At 34.9% G+C, this 21028-nt stretch overlaps 2 protein-coding genes across 2 annotated transcripts; both read left to right on the top strand.

Annotated features, from left to right (window-relative positions):
• The first annotated feature begins 685 nt into the window (after nucleotides 1-685).
• On the top strand, nucleotides 686-6696 carry LOC142619527 (signal peptide peptidase-like 1). The gene is made up of 4 exons (XM_075792656.1): nucleotides 686-823; nucleotides 1840-2790; nucleotides 4807-5007; nucleotides 5974-6696. Exons 2-4 carry the CDS (start codon nucleotides 1993-1995, stop codon nucleotides 6088-6090), a joined length of 1116 nt encoding a protein of 371 aa, XP_075648771.1. The 5' UTR covers nucleotides 686-823; nucleotides 1840-1992; the 3' UTR covers nucleotides 6091-6696.
• Nucleotides 6697-9384: 2688 nt separating this feature from the next.
• On the top strand, nucleotides 9385-20875 carry LOC142620034 (cleavage and polyadenylation specificity factor subunit 2). The gene is made up of 18 exons (XM_075793474.1): nucleotides 9385-9625; nucleotides 9700-9868; nucleotides 10844-10940; nucleotides 11664-11790; nucleotides 12163-12281; nucleotides 13007-13101; nucleotides 13208-13359; nucleotides 13562-13619; nucleotides 13731-13838; nucleotides 15410-15662; nucleotides 16453-16637; nucleotides 17730-17822; nucleotides 18743-18841; nucleotides 19461-19592; nucleotides 19679-19723; nucleotides 19812-19979; nucleotides 20222-20296; nucleotides 20454-20875. The coding sequence occupies exons 1-18, from the start codon at nucleotides 9477-9479 to the stop codon at nucleotides 20553-20555; spliced, it is 2226 nt and encodes a 741-aa protein (XP_075649589.1). The 5' UTR covers nucleotides 9385-9476; the 3' UTR covers nucleotides 20556-20875.
• Nucleotides 20876-21028: the final 153 nt, after the last annotated feature.

The raw sequence follows: 21028 nt of genomic DNA, 5'->3' as shown, positions 1-21028 counted from the left end.
CCTCTCTCTAAATAAAAAAAATACCCCATAATATATATTTTTCTCCCAAATGCCACCTTTACATTCATACTCATAAAACCTCATTTGAATGAGCTCCTTCTCACCCTCTATGGGATACTAGGTGGTGGACTCCATGATTTAAGGCATTAAAAAGAAAGAAAGAAAAAACCCACTAGGAGTATTAAAAAAAATAAAAAAAGATTTTAGGAGCTCTTACGATATAATATGAAGTGAAATAATCTGGTTAAAGGTTTTGCAAATACTAAAAATTGCTAGTCCAGCTACAAAGACTCTCAAGGCCCGTTTGTTTTCTGATCTCAAATTTACATTTTTACATTTTAAACAATATTACACATATTTCTATACACTTTTTCACCCACACGTATTTCAAAAAAATTACAAAAAACTACAAAAATTTCATCTTAAACTACTCTACCAAACACCTCTCAATATTCATAAAACAAAAATAGAAAGAAAAAAAACAAGTTAGTTGTGCTTCAAAGACTCTCGATATTCATAAAACAAAGAAAAAAGAAAAGAAAAAAAGGAGTTTCCTCTTAGAGAGAGAATAAAACCTAAAATAATGGGGTCACACAGCAAATTAGCAAAAAAAACCTTACTGGGGATCACACGGCAAATTAGAAAAAAAAAAATAAAATACTCTCTCTCTCTCACCACCCTTTGTTATACATAAAATTCTTTGATAGTTTTTGATTACATTCAGCCCCCGAGAAAAAGGACCACACTCACACGAAGCCAAGGTTGATCAGAGAAACAGAGAGAGAGAGAGAGAACAGGTTTTTCGAACTCTTTAAAGTCCAAGGTGAGTCCTTCTCTCTCCAATTTCCACCTCCAAAAACCCTAATTTTCCCAACTCCAATACTTCTTCTTTCAGATCTTCATCTACATACAGAAATTTTTATGTATCTATTTTTGTATATGTACTCAAACACATGCATCAGTTCTTTTTGTTTATCTTGTATGCTATAGATGTTGGGTTTTCTTGATGGGTTAATTATCTGTTTACTTGGTGGGAAAAGATACCAGTAGAAATGAAAATTTTAGATTTTGGGTCATTATCTCCCTGTTTGGTTACTCGGAAAACTAAGGGAAAGTAAATGAAATGATAAAGTTTGATTCTTGACCATATGTTGGGGGTTAATTTTATAGAATTAGTGAAATGGTCAGCTCAGTATTTTAGACTCAGTTGGGTGGAGGGGTGTTGCTATATTGGGTCTTGGGAAAGAATAAAGATTTGGAATTTGGAATTTCAATTTCTGTTATTTTCTTAGTTACCCCAAAAAAAATTTTGTTATTTTGATGGAAATAAAGTGGAAGGTCATATCTTTGGGCTAAATAAGTGTGAAATTTTCTGCTGATTTTGGTGGAATAGATTCCTTTCCTCTTAGTTGGGCTACTGGGGTAGCTAAAAGGCAAAAGCATTAAGGTTTTGCATATGCTATTCTTGACATTCGTAATGTAACTTTGTTTTTGGGGTCCTTAAGAAGGGAACTGAAAGAATGGGAAAATTGGCTTTGTTTGGATGCATTAGTGTAGTGGTTTTCCACTTCTGAAACAAAGAAGAGAGAAAGAACATGAAAATTACTTATGAGAATGCGGGGAAAACATGTATGCATGAGATGCTCTTGGAATCAACTCTTTACATGGAAATGTTGAGAGTTTTCCTTTTGTATAATTTTTATATTTGAGTTTCATGTAAAATGGATAATGCCAAAATAGATTTCTTATGCAATTTGCTTTGCCCAAGAATTCTTAGTTTTTGAGAGATAATATTCGCATGCACTCTTACATGTTTCTATTAATATGATTTTTTTGCAGGTTGCATGGACTTCTCTGGTCCGTGTTTATCAGAGGGCCAATGCAACTTTGGCTGCAGAAATTGTAATTGTTAACTTATTATATTGATACTTATTTGTGCAAAAAGACTAGTTTAAGATAACAAATTAGAAGTAACTGTGTATTTGGTGAGTCATGGAGTCCCTGTGGAAGCTTTTATATTTGCTGGAGCCTGCACCCGTTACACTCATTGTGACGGCAGTAGCTGTAACATTTGGATCTGCATTTCGGGCTCTAAATTACGAGAAAGAAATGGAGCGAAACCGTGACTTGTCTGAGGCATCCATTACATTAGATAGGTCCCAGGCACTAATGATCCCAGTAATGAGCTCTTGCAGTTTGCTGTTGATGTTCTACCTGTTCTCTTCTGTCTCACAAGTCCTTACTGCATTTACAGCCATTGCCTCTGTTTCATCACTTTTCTTTTGTCTATCTCCACATGTTGCATATCTGAAGTCACAATTTGGTTTGACTGACCCATATGTGTCACGCTGCTGCTCAAAGTCGTTCACACGAATTCAAGCTTTATTATTGCTGGCATGCATAGGTACTGTTGCAGCCTGGCTTGTTTCTGGCCATTGGATATTGAATAATTTATTGGGCATCTCCATATGTATTGCATTTGTGAGCCATGTGCGGCTTCCAAACATTAAAATATGTGCAATGCTCCTTCTTTGTTTGTTTGTATATGACATATTCTGGGTGTTTTTCTCCGAGAGGTTTTTTGGGGCAAATGTCATGGTTTCAGTGGCAACACAACAAGCATCAAATCCTGTTCATACAGTTGCTAATAGTTTGAGTCTACCTGGGTCACAATTGATAACAAAAAAGCTGGAGTTGCCTGTGAAGATAGTTTTTCCTAGGGATTTGTTGGGTGGAGCAGTTTCTGGAGGAAATGGTTCAGACTTCATGATGCTTGGTCTAGGTGACATGGTAGACATCTGTTCTTTTAATTGATATTATATTACTTTAATTACTATAATTTTTTGCTAAATTTGGGAGGTCTACTGTATTTGAGCCCTGTCACATTTTAATCAGTATCTTGTTGCAATTAATTTTTCTGCTGACTGTAATCATTGTATATGTACTACCAAATAATATTGAAGCCCCCTCCTACTATTCTATTAGGCAAGTTATACATTAGGGCATATCCATAAGTTTTAGTTAGTTATTCCAGAGAAAAAATTTCTTTGTGGAAGATCCAGCCATGTGTTTATCACACTCTTGGTTTATTAAAAATTTGTTTCCTGATGTTAAAAAGTATTAAGCGATCTTGCATGTTTTAAAACTTCACCAGGCATTGATATTTGTTCTGTTGTTCTATGATTTGCTAGACGTACTGTGCCAAAATATTATGTTGTGTTCTTTGTACTCTAGGTTCAGGTGGATATTATTGGGGCAGCATTCACTTATTTTTGTGTTGTAATGTATGACATCCTCTTATCTTTTAGTTTGCTCTCTAATTTGGTTGTTACTTCATGCAAACTACGTTGTTGGCAGTGTTGACATTTTTTAGTCAGATGCAAGCTTGAATTTATACTCATACACTCATGAAATTTGTTAAGCTTAGAGATCCAAGTGGTTTTTAATTATTTTGTATGTGGATCCTTGATTTTTTTTTACTGATGGACAGCATTTGTTTAATAAAATTTACTCATAACATCATGATTTGAATTGCATAACCCACTTAACTGACAATTCTTCACCTTATACTGCATAACTCGCTTTTGGCCTCATGCCCAGTAGATTATTATATATGGATCCCCTTTGAGCTAGCCTTGAGCTCATTTCTAGTGAGGTAGTCATAGTTTGAGGTCACTTGACTGGTATTCAGCAAACTTGCAAATAGCTTGAACTCAGCTGGTGGAAGTTATTCCCAAACTCATTAACTTAACCTATTTTTGGACAAATGAAAATGTGGAAAGGCTGGATGTGATGTGCCAATGAAGGACATCAGTGAGTAATGCTTACTACTTAGAAAACTTCTTCTTTTTGAGTATATACTTTTGCATGTGAAACATGCTGCAAAACTTTCGTGATATATACATGCTTTTGAATGATGTGAAAAACCCCAATGAAACCAGATGTTCTGGCTGGGAGATTCATTTCATAACTTCAATGTCCCTCAGTAGTGAGATTAAGTGCAGAACTTACAGCAGCTTGGTGATTGAGAATCTTCAAGTGACATTGATGGTTAGTCTTATCCTTTCTTGGGAAGTGGCCACAGAACACAAAAAAACATATCTTGATCTTGCCAAGGAGGGACAAAGAGAAATGAGAAAAGGTTTTCCATTGTCAATTTTTTTTTTTTTTATCTCCTCTTCTGAGGAGCTCGTTAACAGAACATGGCCCATTGATAGTCATGGTGGATGTTAGGGTCCTAAATAGTTAAGGGCACTCTTTTAAATAAGATCTGCTCTAATGCATTTAATATTGTATGTACCCTTATCTAATTTGGTTTTGGTAATTAGCTTGTCTATTCCAAAACCGTCCTGAACCTGATTAAGTTTATCTATCTTTTCTTGAGTTGTTTCAAGCCCTATGAAACATGCCTGTTCTAGTTGTGATGGGGTCGGATAACCAAATAAAGCTGACAAATTGCGACCCCTATGGTGAAGCTATCACTGAATAGTGACAGTGTACCGCCCAACTATGATTATGCTTTCTAAATTCTCCTTGAATGTTGGAGTTATCATATGGAATGAATTTATTGAACATCTTGTACAAAAGTGAAGATCAAAAGGCATACGTTTTACTATTACAGTGGGCATGACATTGTTCTGTATCTATCATAATTCTTATGCCAAGAAAGAGACATGTTATACTTCATACCCACATTTTGCTTCATTTTTCTTTTGAGAATTTCAAAGTGGCATTGCCTTTCTGTTTGAGATAATTTTGCCTTCTGCTATATTTACTAATTTTGTTTTGGTCACGTTCTTATGTCAGGCTATTCCTGCCATGCTTTTGGCTTTAGTCCTCAGCTTTGATCATCGGAAGATCAGAGATTCAGTAAATCTCTTAGATATTAATTCTTCAAAGGGGCACAAATACATATGGTATGCCCTTGCTGGGTATGCCATTGGACTGGTAACTGCTTTAGCTGCTGGTGTTTTGACTCACTCACCTCAACCTGCACTTCTGTATCTGGTATTTTTCTTTTTCAATTTTAATTTTAATTTTCTTGTATGTTATTACTTAAAAAAAAAAAATTGTATGATCTTTGACAAGTTTGCTGGTATCTTCTGCAGCAAATATTTATGCATGCAAATTCTTTTTGCTCTATTCTTTTTAGCAGTTTATTGGTCATTGTGTATATATGACTCCATATAAAATTAACAAGTACAAACTTTAGTCAGTAGCTTCTTTGGTCAGCTTTGTTGGTTCAGAGTTTTGCGTCAATGAGATTTTTGGTGTCCATCATAGGCCTCTATGGGCGGTAGATGTTGGAAATGGTTTTGAGTCTCCCACAATGTCTAATTTTATTCAATAATTAGCTTATGCATTGAATATAGGTATCTACCATCTCATACTATGTGGACCCCACAGCTGTGTGGGATTACATAATATGAGAGGGAGGATGTATATATCTGATGCATAATATGTCTTCTCGATTTTATGACAATAAATAATGATATTTTCGTTTTAAACTCCTGCAATGTCTAATTGTATGTGATTTTATGACAATAAATACTGATATTTTGGTTTTAAACTCCTGCAATGTCTAATTGTATGTGATTTTATGACAATAAATACTGATATTTTGGTTTTAAACTCCTGCAATGTCTAATTGTATGCAATAATTAGCTTGTACATGTATCTTCCATCTCACAATGTGTGAGCCCCACAGCTGTGTGGGATTACATGATATGAGAGGAAGGACGTATATATCCAATTCATAAGATATCTTCTCGATTTATGACACTAAATACTGATATTTTTGGTTTTAAACTCTGAAAAACAAAACCCTCCCCCCTCCCAGAAAAACAAAAACCAAAAACAAAACACAATACTAGTGGATTTGCCTTGTTCTCGATAGTACACTAGTTTTATGTAAAGGAACCGCTATTGCTCCTTTTTACCTCTTACCCTCTTCCTTTTTTTTGGTGAATGTAGGTGCCTTCTACTCTAGGACCTATTGTTGTGATCTCTTGGCTAAGAAAGGAGCTGATGGAGCTATGGGAAGGAAACATACCAAACCCAAATGAAAAAGCTCACCAAACAGAAGTTTGAGACATTTTATGATCCAATCCAACACGTCGCTGCTTGTAGATTCACTCGATAGTTTTTGTTAAACTTAAATAGAAAATCAATTATGTTTATTTTGCCTTATCCAACATTTGGCGGGAGAGGTTTCCCTCTAATTGCCCAGCAATGATAATAGGGAAATTTCTGTTAGCCTTGCCGTACCCTACTTTGGGCTCTCTCTTGAGACCAGAGAAATATCCATTACCATACTAAATCTGTGGTATGAATGAGACCCAATTTGAGGGTGTTTGAGGGAAAAAGGTTTCACAGGCTCTTGGCACCAACAAGATTCTGGTCATCTTCTTGCTCTGAGGCATACATGGCATGTGTAATTGAAGACTACTGTAGCTCTTCCAGGCTTTTGAACCAAGAAGTGAGACACATACACGTGTTGTAATGTGACATCTGAAACTAAAAAATGTGCCACCATTTTAATTTTTTTGTTTAGCTAAAAAGATAAGCAAGCTTCAATTTGTATAAGAGCAGTGTTGTGTTGGATTGAAATGGTCGGAATAATCTACGTTTGGGATAGACACTAGAAAATGATATGAGCTCGAAGAATATGCATTTATAGTACTTACCATTTTCTTCTCAAGTTCATTTATTGAACACAAGCAATCTCTGATTACCAACAACGGAAAATTATTAGATATTCTCAGAGTATCATAAATGCGTAATTTTTCATCTCACATGAATAGTAGGTTTAACTATGAATTTAATTAGTGGAACTCACTATTTATGTGAGAGGAAGGAGCATGCATTTATGGTACTCTAGAAGTACACAATAATTTCTCACAACAAAAGAAAATGAAATGGATGGATAATCAGTGTGACGCTCTATTCAGTCTCCAAACACTTTGCAAGCATAAGACTCTTAGCACTAAACTCGCGCAAAAGCAAAAGTATTGGAGTAAAGTTCTTATTCTTCAAATATAACATATAAAAAATTCTAATATCCGTTACATTGAATTAAAAAACGGTTAATGGTAAAATGCATATATTTATTAAACTTAAAATAATAATATGTTTTGTCTACTAGCTCAAATGGATAATACAATTGTATGTATAAAGTTTGTAAGTTCATTTTTATAAAATTTATTCTAATTTCTAAAAAAAATAAAATTGATGGATAATATAACAATATTCTAGTCAGATATAAAGGTTAAACATAACATTGTATATGGTTCTTTTGTACTTTATAAAAATACACAATAGTGAACGTTATGGACAAAATGAAATATTTGTTCCGATTGAAATAATATAATCCAATAATCAAATAATCCAAAATCCAAAGATATAAAATTACAAGAATGGTAAATTTTCTTTGTTCTTATCTTTTGATAGTTAGTATTTGTATAATAAGTCAATGGTTTCATGCAATTTATTTTCAGATTTAGGCTTCGTTTGAGAGTTTATAAGAAAATGAAATGGAATGGAATGAAATGAAATAATCATAAGGGAATGGAAAATAATGGAATGGAATGGAATGGAATGTATTTAAGTAAAGGAAAGGAATGAAAAAGAATGGAATTAAGTGACCTTGATTGGATGTTTTAAAATAAAGGAATGGAACTGAATGAAAATGAATGGAATGTAAGTTGTAAGAACACAATTCAAACTCCCAATCTAAGGTTGGAAATGGGCTTGAGAGGCCCTTTTACAATAAATTTGTAGAGAGTGGGTTTGTAATCTAGTTCTCAAGGATGGTTTTAAATAACATAGAAAAGAACGGGCTCCGGGCCCAATGGCACGGAATAAAGAGTTATTTGTAAGAGTATAACTAAAAGCTCCTCCTCGGACACAATCCGATGATAGTTTATAATATTGCTTCCTAAGGTTGGTTACAATTGTAAATTATCATATACTATTGTCTTTCTCCTTTACAGAAAGAAGCCCTTTTTTTCCGAAGGTCTTTCTCTTTATTTATACTTCCTCTTCTTCTCTTTATTATCTTCCACCTCATGGTTGTAACGCTGACTTGGGATACTTGTCCCATCAATTCTTCCCCAAAGTCCGCTGGGGTCAGGAACCAAGTTCCAAACCTCATGCTCAGGTCCCATCTTTCCATCTATGCAGTCAGTATATCAATTACAGAGCTTTTAATGTATAGGCGATGGTAGTAGCTTTACCTTAGATATTCAACCGCTCTTCCTATTATCCTCCACGTGTACCGTGTCTTCTCGTAGTCATAGGATTTCTTATAACATAGCCCGGGGACACTAAACCTCTCTTCTTATGACCTCGGCTTAAAAACTCGAGGACAAATCTATTCCTCGAACGTAATTGGTCACTCGTTTATCATATCTTTACTTGACATTTTCTTTATGAGGTACATTCATGTACTCCTAGATCATTTGATGTCCTCGGATTTGGGTTTTTAGCCCAAAAGACTTTGTTGGGCCATCCTTGGTAAATTACTGGGCCCAATGCCCCTACATAAGTAATCTTGTTTGGGAGTAACATGGAGGGAATGAAATTGAATCGTTTTATGACAATATTACTATTAGACTCCTACTTTAAAATAAAGGGTTGAATATATAAGGATATTTTGGGAGTTTCAGTAAAAAAATTATTAAATATAATTTCATTCCCTCCCATTCTTTCCAATTTCGAGGGGAATGAAAATTTGAGGTTTTAAGGGATTAGAGAAGAATGAGTAAGAGGGAACACTCGTTCCATTCCCTCTCACTTAAATTCCCAAACAAGGGAATGAGCTTTTCATTCTTTCCATTAAAACTTCCAAACAAGAGAAGAGAAGAATATTCTAAAATTATTCTTTTCATTCCTTTCCATTCTATTCCATTCGCTTCTCCCAAACGAGGCCTTAAGTGGCTAATTTAAATCTTCACACACACACATATAGATATTAGTAAAATAATAATAATAATAATAATAAAGCATACTTGAGAATTGAAATACAAAAAATTTTCAGTTTCAGCAAAAGAAACAGATCTTAAGTGAAATTGAAACGAATTTTTTTTTACCTCATTCATTTATAATTTATCTATTCTATTATATTTCTTTACGAACTCTCTCCCAAAACAGATCTACTGAGGTTGTGAAAAGTGGCCAATCACACCAACTTTATTCACAAATTAATCACAATTTTTAATCATGAAAAAAAAGAAGAAGAAGAAGAAGAAGTAGTGTCTAGATATAAATTATTTCCCATTCCACACAATTACTATGCTCATACTAAACGACGCCGTGCAAACACTGTAGGCTTACCATAGGTTGTACTTAAAAAACCTTTCAAAAGGAAAAAAACGCTTGTAAAACGACACCGTCTTCCTCACTTCCCCGCCGATCCCTCCTCTTCATTCCTCATATTAAGACCAAAAAGTTTCAGCGCTAGAGAGAGAGAGAGAGATATGGGAACTTCAGTGCAGGTGACTCCACTATGTGGAGTGTACAACGAGAACCCACTCTCATACTTAGTCTCTATCGACAGCTTCAACTTCCTCATCGACTGTGGCTGGAACGACCACTTCGACCCCACTCTCCTTCACCCTCTCTCCAAGTACCATACAATCTCTCTCTTTCCTCTCTCTCTCTCTCTCTAAAAACCCTCATTTGCTGATTTTGCTCTTGCAGGGTAGCGTCGACGATAGACGCGGTACTGGTATCGCATCCAGACACGCTTCACCTCGGCGCGCTTCCTTATGCCATGAAGCAGCTCGGACTCAACGCTCCGGTTTACGCCACCGAGCCGGTTTACAGATTAGGTCTTCTCACCATGTACGAGCAGTTTCTCTCACGAAAGGTGAACTTTTTTTTTTTTTTTCTTATTCTTCTTTCATAACTCGATTTCTTTGAGTACTGTGTCTTATTGTAAATTATTTGAAATGTGATTTCCTAGATATATAGTGTGATATGCTTTGATTGAATGTATCTTAATTGCGTTATTAACTTGATGAGGGAGTAGCTTTAATGGTAGGTTCTAGTTAGTTTAACCGGTAAAGTCTCATGTTCTTGAATGAGCTGACGTGACCTGAGGTCAAATTCCGCTTACACAGAAAATGTGCATATTGGTATCTTTGTCTGATAGTTATGAGTGATGCCAAAGGTTCAAATCCTATAGTATCTAATTAAATAAAAAAAAAAAAAAAATTAATGTCCGCCTTTTCTGTGTTCAGTATATATGATCGGTCTAGATGTATATAAACAAATGAAAATTTGTGTATTCATTACTTAGGTTGCGTTTGGGATTTGAGAAAAAGTTAGCTTATTTTACTTTTTTTTTGGCTTATTTTTGCTCCTAAAGTGGGTCCCATTGCACTGTTAAGTTGGTCCCATTGCTCCAAAAGTCAGCAAAAAGTTTTCAGTTTCAGGAAAAATAAGTGGTTCTCAAACGGATCCTTAATCTAGATAGTAGAGAAGCTTAGCTTAAAAATTAGAACACTATGCTATTTATCAGGAAGAATGAGAAAGAAAATCTGCACTCACAATGTAAGTCATGAAATAGGAACAATGACTTATCTGGTTATTTTGTGCAAAAATTGTTCTTGGAGTATTCATCAATCACTTTAACTGCCTTTTTTTGCGACACATTTTTTGTTGTTGTGAAGATCGTGTTTTCTTTTATCAAAACCAATTTGTGCGTCAAACTTTTTTCTTGAGTTCTCTTATTCTGATTTGTGGTTCTTGGGAACTTGCATCTGTTTGTTGCAAATTTTTTTTGGGTGTTATGTATGCTGATAAGTTAATTTGACATGTAGTTATATCTTTTCTTTTGCAGCAAATATCGGAGTTTGATCTGTTTACTTTAGATGATATTGATTCTGCTTTCCAAGTTATGACCAGACTGACCTATTCTCAGAACCATCATCTCACTGGTATGCATTTTTAGTGATGATCTATGTTCACTTTTTGGGGGGCTATACATGTGCATTCATTTTTTTCTCTTCTTTTGAGTTAAGTGATTTGGGTGAAAAAAAATAGGAATTTACGGGTTAAAGTGTCAGTTTTCTGCTGTCTGTTCTACAAAGCTTTTGATGTACATGTGGTAGACTATGAGAATCAATGCTCTGTATGGACTTTTACCTCGTGAGTACAATGGTGTATCTATAAAGTGAATGGTGTTTTAAGTAAGAAAAGGAGAAGGCATTTTATCAACCCAATAAGGCATGACAGTTTTAAGCATGTCCACTTTTGGAATGTTTTCACATTTAGTGTCCATTTGGGAACAGCTTATCCAGCTTTTTGCTGAATTTTTTTTTACTAAAAGTGTGCTAGAGTATACTTGTATCTTGAAAAAATTTGAAAAAGTGAGAAGCGGGAAAAAATTGGGTTCTAAAAAGTTGTACATAAAAGCTAAAAGCTAAAGTTAATGCCAAACAAACTCTTAGAGGGGCTTCTTCCCTATTCATCAATTTTGATATGAATAGAGACGATTGGATGCTAAATCGGGTTGGTCATGTATACATTATCAGTGGAATTTGGATATGACATGTATTTTAGATGCATTGATAATCTTATTTTGCCCCCCTCCCCCTCCTCTTGCTTTCTCCCCTTTTAATTCTTTTTTTTTTTTTTTGGAATTATTATACTAATGTTAGGCAAAGGGGAGGGGATTGTGATTGCTCCTCATGTGGCTGGGCATCTTTTGGGAGGTACAATATGGAAGATAACAAAGGATGGTGAAGATGTCATATATGCTGTTGACTTAAACCATCGCAAAGAAAGGTGCATTTTCCTTCCAACAATTGCCATAGTACAATATTTTGGTAGAGAACCACATTCCAGACAACTCAATCCAAAATGTGGTACATTTCATCCAAATACACTAATTTTGGGAATTGAAACTTACCTTCTTTGTCTTTCTCCTTATTTATACTTTTAAAGTTGATATTCTAGGTTAAATTAACATCTTTCATATATAATGTTTAAGTCTAACCCTATCATTCCATGTGGTGGTGTGCTACATTCCCATATTGTTCCATATACTACAACAATTTGCTTCATAGGTGACTTGGACCTTCATTCAATTTGATTTTACTTGTTTACACTTCAATAAAGAAATTGGAAAAAAATACTTATTGCTGTGGTTTTAATCAGGCATTTGAATGGAACTGTTCTAGCATCTTTTGTGCGGCCTGCTGTTCTAATTACAGATGCTTATAATGCTCTGAACAATCAGCCTTATAGACGTGGTGAAAAGGAGAATGAATTTGGAGGTACCATATTCTTATGATTTTGAAACTTTTCATCCAGCTTTATGTCCCATAATTTTTTAATTCTAATTTGGTAAATTATACACACACCCATTGGGTCTTGAACTCACGGCCTTATCCCATTATTCTATGAGGAGGAAGTGCCAGTTAAGCCATAGCTCATTGGCACTTTTAGATCCTTGCTTTTGTTGGCTGTGTTGAATTTTGGTATTTCCTGTAGAAAAAATATATGCACATGCATAAACCCTGATCACATAGTTGTGGATAACGTATGTGTGTGGGTTTATGATTGTTATGCTACCTTTTGTGAATGTGACTGCTCTATCATCTTTCCCCAGCCTTCAATCCTAATAACAGGTGTTGTCAATGCTTTTAACAATTAGCCTAATAGATGTGAGAAAAAACAATGTATTTAGACAAATATGTTGGTTTATGATATAATACATGTTCCTCCCTGTTTTTGTAATTCTTTTTAATGTGTAATTTTCATTTTTAATATTTCATAGTTATACACGCATGCATGAATGCCTACCACAGTCATTGATAATAACTATATATTTCAAGATTATGTTCCTCTTCCCACAAGAGTGGACAGAGGGTGAGATTGTGTGTTCAAAACCCACTGAGTGCATGTGTAACTTACCAATAAAAAGACTTATATATTTCAAGATTATGCTAAGGAACATGGTTTTTTTTTATTCTTATGTTATCTTGCTTTGTTTATTTAGAAACCATAAAGAAAACTCTGGGTGCTGGTGGAAATGTATTACTACCTGTGGACACAGTTGGGCGAGTATTGGAGCTTATTTTAACGTTAGAACAGGTTAGTAGGGAATATGCACTTTTCTAGGTCTGATTAACTGTATTAATATTCCTTGTACAATTATCATTGAGCGATTTTTGACATTGGGCCTTGGTGATGGTTGCAGTATTGGACGGATAAAAGCTTGAACTATCCCATATTCTTTCTTACATATGTCGCATCTAGCACGATTGATTATGTTAAGAGTTTCCTTGAGTGGATGAGTGATTCCATTGCGAAGTCTTTTGAACAGAATCGTGAAAATCCCTTTCTTCTTAAGTAAGTTGCTATTTCTTAATAAATTATTTTACTAAGAATATTCTGCACTTTGATATTGCTATTGCTTTTTGTGCAGCCTTAGATTTTAGTTTCTAGTTTTCAGTGTACTTAAAGACAATCTAAAATATCTGAATAACTAAGCATATAAAATGCAGCTTCATATTCTTGGGTAATAGTTCTTACAGGCAATTTTCATTTGCAGACATGTCAGATTTTGTATTAGCAAGAGTGAACTTGATAATGCCCCAGATGGTCCAAAGGTTAGATTGCCTCTGTATACAATAACTTCGCTTTTGCCCACTATTGATGGAAATGACACATACATTTTATATTGTTAGCCACACAAAAAAGGACTTATACATTTAATGCAGGTTGTTCTAGCATCCATGGCGAGTTTGGAAGTGGGTTTTTCACATGATATATTTGTCGAATGGGCGACAGATGCCAAGAATCTTGTTCTCTTCACTGAAAGAGGCCAGGTAGATTTTTTAGGACCTTGGATGTTGACTTGTCCATGTTAGGGATTTAAGCTGTTTACTTATGAAATAGCATTTTGAGTTGTCTTACACTTTCTGAAGTTTAGATATTGATAACTAATCTGGAATTTGTCCTTGAAGCTAATGCTGTGATTGAGTTTGCGTGCTTCAATTTGTTATATACTTTTATACAAACCTGGAATTTGAGAATTCACAATCGCCTGTTATTGCAGCTGTGAAACTTCTAATTCTGCAAACACAACGAAGATTGTGTTTGAGTTCATTCCCTTTTCATTTGTGCTCTATCCTTTTCAATGAAATCATATTTTCATGATATCTCCTCCCCCTTAAAGAAATCGAACTGTTTTGCTCGTGTAGAATTTACCATGTGTGCTAGGTCTTAATTGATGCTGCTGCTCAATCTTAAAATGTTAAAAAGGTAAACAGATGCTTTCATGGAAATCCACAAGGATGTCATTGGCTTTTTTAACTTCTTGGGTTGACAGTTGGCTACACAGGTCCTTATTAGTCAAGCGCCTCTATTGAGGTTGATATCTTCTATACTGTATCCCAAGCCATTTCCTAAATCATTTTCTCTTGTTTATTCTATTCTTGCTTTGGCATGCATTTGACTTTAAAATTTTGTAATTTTGGCCTTTTTATGCATTGTAAACACTTCTCAACTTCTTTCATCTTGCCCTTCGACATGGTTTATCCTCTTAAACTGCCTCTGTTGTCATGGTTGATCCATCCCAGATCTATAATGCAGTATTCGCAGCCTTGAGGACATCAGTTTTAACTACTGTCTCATTACTAAGCCTGGCTTTTCTTAGTTACAACCTTTAGTCCTATTAAAGCACCTTTTTCATCGCTTCATCATATAATATCCATGTTCTAGTATTTTCAATAAGACTAAATGTTTACGCAGGTCTCATTGTCCTTCTCTTGAATAATTCTGTTAAGTTTGTCTTTGGGCAATGTCCAAGTGACAATAGGTAAATAGATATTTGATCCTCTGATTCCTTCATATTAAAATATTCAGATGTATTATGATCCTTTAAAGTCAATATGTCACATTGTTTAACATCCCTCTATTGAGGACTTCTTTTATTGATCGAATGGGATATTTTTCACTATATTGCATATTGCTCTATAATTCGTTCTGTTCAAGGTTTAATGAACTATTGTGGTTACTGGTATTATACCCATGTGAATGACAGAATCTACTTTCTTAAGCTTTATTTGAATTTATTTTCAGTTTTCAGTAAGCATAGGGAGAGAACTTTCTGTCCCCCCCTCCCCACCCCTTTCTTTTTCTTAATTTCATTTTTCTTTCCACTTGTTTGCACATCTATTGTCTTTTCCATTCTTTATCAAGAGTAGTTTTGGTAAATGATGCCATTTTTTTTCTTTTGACCTAATCTAATAAGTTAATAACATTCACTACTCATGTACATAAATTTGAAGCATGATTTGACTGCTATCTATTATTCCAATTTCATTGCAAAATTATCTGGAATATCTTTTTCTGTATTAAAACATAAATATACTGACACCTTACTGTGAATATGTAGTTTGCTTCATTAGCTCGTATACTCCAGGCAGATCCACCTCCAAAAGCTGTTAAAGTCACCATGTCCAGGAGGGTTCCTTTGATCGGAGATGAGCTAATTGCTTATGAAGAAGAGCAAAACCGAATAAAAAAGGAAGAAGCTTTAAAAGCTACTCTAATCAAAGAGGAGGAATCGAAGGCATCTCAAAGTGCTGATATTAATGCAAGTGATCCAATGGTTATCGACGTTAGCAAAACACTTGCTTCACCAGATGGTATGTAACAATAATTGCAGTTCCTTTCCAGGGAATGAGTGCTTTGAAGGATTATTCTGAGGATCCTAGATAATCTCCTTGTAAGGTGCATGTTCTAGTTCAAAATGAACATCAGCGCATTGTTGTTACTTCTGCTGTTGCTATTCTTGTGGGTTTGTAATATGTATGTGTGTATATTTGTTTATATATCTTTTTGTGTAAAACTGGATGATATCTTAGAAATATAAGTGTGTTCTGTATGTCATTGGATGGATCTGCTTTTATTTAATTGATTCCTAAAAGTGATAAGTTCCAGTTGGTTTGATAAATAAATCAGAAGACTAAAACTCCATTTGCCTTCCTTTACCTTAAACCAGTTGGACGTAGAATAATGATATAATGATTTCTGCATTTGAAACTTATTGCTATTGACAAAAGTATACTCTTTGTGCACTCATGCATGATGACAAAAATGCTATCATCATGTATATACTGCTTGAATTTGTCTGTACATGACGAGAATAACGCTATCATTATGCATGACAACAGTAATTCCTCATCTCCTCAAAGACTTATAGCAGGCATCCAACTACCATTTGAATCTGTCCATGAAATTTCTCGCATATGTTTTTCTCCTGAAATAGTCAAAATCTGGTTTCACAATTGCACCATTTAGTCTTTGTTTGGTGATTCTTGATGGTACTATGGATCTTTTGCTTACGGATTATCCCCGTATTCTAGAATTAGTTGATACCTAACATTATACCATTTTTCAGTGTGAATACTGAGTTCTTCTGACTGTACCTTGCAGTGGCTGGTCAACACAGTGCTGGGTACCGGGACATATTGATTGACGGATTTGTTCCTCCATCCACCAGCGTTGCCCCAATGTTTCCCTTTTACGAAAATACATTTGAGTGGGATGATTTTGGGGAAGTTATAGATCCTGATGATTATGTAATCAAGGATGAAGACATGGACCAAACAGGAATGCATGTGAGTTTCTATTTGTGAGATATATTCCTCTTTGGTTGCCGTGAAGCATCAGAGTAGCATACTTTAGTGTTATATGTGCTTTTGTTTATTTGCTGATGTATTTTTTTTGTAAGTGTTTTATTAGCTGATGTATTTCACTGGGATATCCTTTCTGCAAAAGAATTGCCTTATCTTGTATGTAACATTGCGAGATAATTTTTATTCTTTATCTACTACTTGAGGGAAAGGAATTCTTGACTACTTGTGCCCCTCTTAGCAAGTTATTTGGGTATGAGGATGATGCCTTAACTTCTGTTGCAAAGTGCTAAAAAATTTGCTAATTAGAAAATTTGTGGAATAGTTGCTTGGTAATAACAGTAATGCTAGGACCAAAACTAAAGCCACAACTTGTCCACATGGCAAGTTGTGAGTGGTGGAGTTGTGGACCCACTGCTCACAATTCACCACGTGAGCAAATTGTGGCAAAATTGGTCTTAGCATTTTTGTGGTAATAATGACCATGTATCCAAGATTGATTATCATAGTTGTGTCCTGGATAAAAGAATCCTAGAATGTTTTCTTATTTAGTGTTAAGGAAACTTGCAATTTTGGCAAGTGAAATAAGATTAGAATGTAGAGTTCTGGAATAGTCACAAGACTGAAGTGATGGCTGTAGCAATTCTGAATATCTGGATGGCTTAGAAAGAAATGAGGAGATAAACATGGCGGGGTTTGCAAAAAGTGAAGGTGAAAAACAGGGACAGTCATATACTAATTTTTTTCTGAGGAAAAAAAAAAATCTGAATACTGTAGGTTCCTTGAAAGGTAAGAAAAAGTGGAGTGAAGGAATCCGTAGTTTGACCTAAAAATTAATGCTGTTTGATATTTTTCAGAGAGTAAGTAGCATGAACTAACAGTTTTTGCTAGGGTTCCATACATAACTTTGTGATTTTTCTTAAATATTATCACCCATATGTGTCTCTCTTTTATGGAAATGATTATACTACCATCTCTGCTTCATTTCATCAATATTTTAAAATGGTGGATGGAGAATTGTGTATGTTATTATGCTCAAGTCTTATGGATGGTCATCATATTTCTCATCTATCTCAGGTTGGTGGCAATTTAGATGGAAAGTTTGATGAAGGGTCTGCCAGTTTGATCCTTGACACAAAACCTTCAAAAGTCGTGTCTAATGAATTAACAGTAAGTTTAACTCTGGCTTAGGGTTGTATGAAGGGTTATTTCTTTTCTCGTCATGCTCAGATTTATATCTTTGTGGATTTTTCACATAATTGTTGCTGTTTTGACATTCTACAGGGTGCATATGTCATTACAATATACTTTTACTCATTTCTGTTCTAATTTCATGCGGTTTCATGTGTATAAATGGATTTTTTTTTTTGTTTTTTAAATTTTATTATGGTCCAAAAAGTGGTTCTGTCTATTTCAAACCTTTTTCTCCTTAAAATAATCATTACTACCGTAAAATGTGTTTCCCTTCTGATGGTGTCATTTTCTTGCTTGTAGTTTTTGTTTTCTTTCCTGTTGGGGGGATGGGTTTACAAATTTTAATATATATTTTTTAACTTTTAATTTCTTGTTCTTCCCAGTAAACGTGTCTTTGTTAATGAAAAATAATGGCGCTCTCTTTTAATTCTTTAGGATTGGTTCAAATGTGCGCATTGTCTATTTGAACTCTCTAATCTATGAAGTCAAGGAGAGAGTTAACATTATTTTACTTATTAAAAAAAATAGTGGTGTTCCTTGTTCTAGACATTTTGTGAAATGAGGAATAAATTTCTTTGTTCTGTTTTTGCAAATATCTTGTATTCTTCTTTATATGAACAATATCAAACTTTAATGAAATTTTACTTAATATGGTGCCATGCTGTCTTAAATGGTGGACCTCATTTAAGAATTTATTGATGTGGAATTGTTGCTATGTCTTTTGCCTGTTTTCTTAATAATGTGGCTCTGAAAATTGAAATGATGGACAGGTTTACTTCCGGACATAGGGCCTCTCTCAAGTTCTTGATGTGATGTTACTTTGTTGTTGTGGTTTCATGGAATTGGCTATTCATTGAAATTATGTTCTAAATTGGTGATGGCACTCTCTATTTCAGGTGCACGTGAAGTGTTCGTTGATTTATATGGACTTTGAGGGCCGCTCTGATGGCCGTTCTATTAAATCAATTCTCTCCCAAGTGGCTCCCCTGAAGCTTGTAAGAATGCTATCTTTATACTTGTCAGTTTGCTTCTAAGTCATGAGCTCTAGTTTAAATGACTCTTCTTCACCTTGCAAGATCAAATGTAAGGGAATACATCATTAGTTTAAAATTCATTGGGTGCATGCATAACTTACCAATAAAAAACTAATTCCCTAATTATCATTCAACTTTTGGTAGATAACTTTTGTTGTCTACATTGCTTAGTATCCCCTATTCATTTTGAGTATGCTAGTTTCAGATAATTATGTGATCATGGTGACAAATATATAGCACTGTTTGCTAGTTGCCATGCTTTCATAAACACAATGCCTTCTATGTGGATGTCCTGTACTTATCCTGAGCAATGCAAAGTTTCTCAAATGAAATTGAGTTTTCCAAAAGGGGATTAACAAAAGACATGCAAAGCTCTAGAATGGTAGGAAAGTGAGAGATTTTATTTTGAAAGTGTTATATTATTGTGCGAGTTATTGCTGTTTTATCTTTCTTTTCAGATGATTCAAAAGTCATTCCATGTATTCTGATTTTTGGATCCAAGTAGAGATCTTTCAGCACTTGCATGTGGAGCCTTGATCAGCTTTGATTTATCCTATACATATACTTGTTTTTCCTTAAGGTTTTGGTGCATGGATCAGCCGAGGCCACAGAGCATTTGAAGCAGCACTGCTTGAAGCATGTTTGCCCGCACGTTTATGCTCCTCATATTGAGGAAACGATTGATGTCACCTCTGATTTATGCGCCTATAAGGTATAAGTAGAGACATGTCTGTTTTTTATGTGGACCAGTGATTTCAGAAACCTAAATTCGTTATATTCTTGTTACATGAAATGCAGGTACAACTTTCCGAGAAGCTGATGAGTAATGTGCTCTTTAAGAAGGTAAGCACATAGTAGTCTTGTGTCTAAAAAATAGCATAGCATTTGTTTTTGATCTCCCTCAGCATGTCTGATGTAAATGCAATCACAGCTTGGAGATTATGAAATAGCTTGGGTTGATGCTGAAGTAGGGAAGACAGACAGTGGCATGCTGTCTCTACTTCCCTGTTCAAATGCAGCTCCACTGCATAAATCTGTTCTTGTTGGTGATCTTAAAATGGCAGATTTCAAGCAGTTTCTTGCCAGTAAGGGCGTCCAGGTACACTTCCTCCACTTGGGTGTCATTTATTACATTGTATCCCTTATTAGTCTTTGACATGTGCGATAAATGTGAGCCACTTGATAATCAAGAACTGTCAGTTGTTTGCCCATGTTTGGTCCTTCAGTGTAGAAATATGAAAATGAACCTATCTTATGTGCTAGAGCCAATGTTAAGAAAGATTTTAGGCCAGTATCGAATGTGCTTGATAGAGGAAAGATCATAGCTTGTTGACTTTACAGGTTGAATTTGCCGGTGGGGCTTTGCGATGTGGGGAGTATGTGACAATACGCAAGGTTGGGGATGCAAGCCAGAAAGTGAGTGATTCTGCCTTACACTTCTGTCTTTGGTTGTGCAATGGAATTGAACTTTCTTTCAAGCTAGTGGCAGTTTTGAACTATGACAATTGCAGGGCTACTCCTCTTTTCATGTTTGTGGGTGAAAAGCCTCATTAGTAACTCATCTTTTTTGCAGGGTGGTGGTTCTGGTCTTCAGCAAATTTTAATCGAAGGCCCCTTATGTGAAGATTATTATAAGATCCGAGATTATCTATATTCACAGTTCTTTTTGCTTTAAGTCTAGATTTAATACCTGTAATCCCATTTGGCTAAAGCTCTATGTGAAATTGGTAGTACTTCCTGTAAGTGGAGAACACTAACTTCTAAGTTATTCTGTGCAAGCGCAATCTAGTTTTGAGTATTTGTAAATGTATCATGCAAGCGCAATCAAGCCCTTCTTTTTAATTTTTATAATTATGTATTAGTCTGAATAGGTAATCTTTTTTTGTTTTTTTTTAATACCAGAATAGGTACTTTTAGTTCATTTGTGCGTGCAATTACTTACGAAAGGTGAATTAAAATTGTGTTTTTATTCTATTCATTTTCGAGTATTAAAATCTACACTTGAGCTTCTGAAAAAGCGAGCAATTTGTAATTTTTTTTCCAAAACTGCTCAATGTTTATGTATAGTTTAATCATTCAGTAATGTTAATTTGTGGCTGTCTATTATTGTTTTAAGTGAAACACTACTTAATATGCGATCCACTGTAT

This window comes from Castanea sativa, chromosome 12 (genome assembly GCF_040712315.1).
Source record: "Castanea sativa cultivar Marrone di Chiusa Pesio chromosome 12, ASM4071231v1".
Classification (NCBI taxonomy): Eukaryota; Viridiplantae; Streptophyta; class Magnoliopsida; order Fagales; family Fagaceae; genus Castanea; species Castanea sativa.
This window is presented reverse-complemented; position numbering and strand designations above follow the sequence as displayed.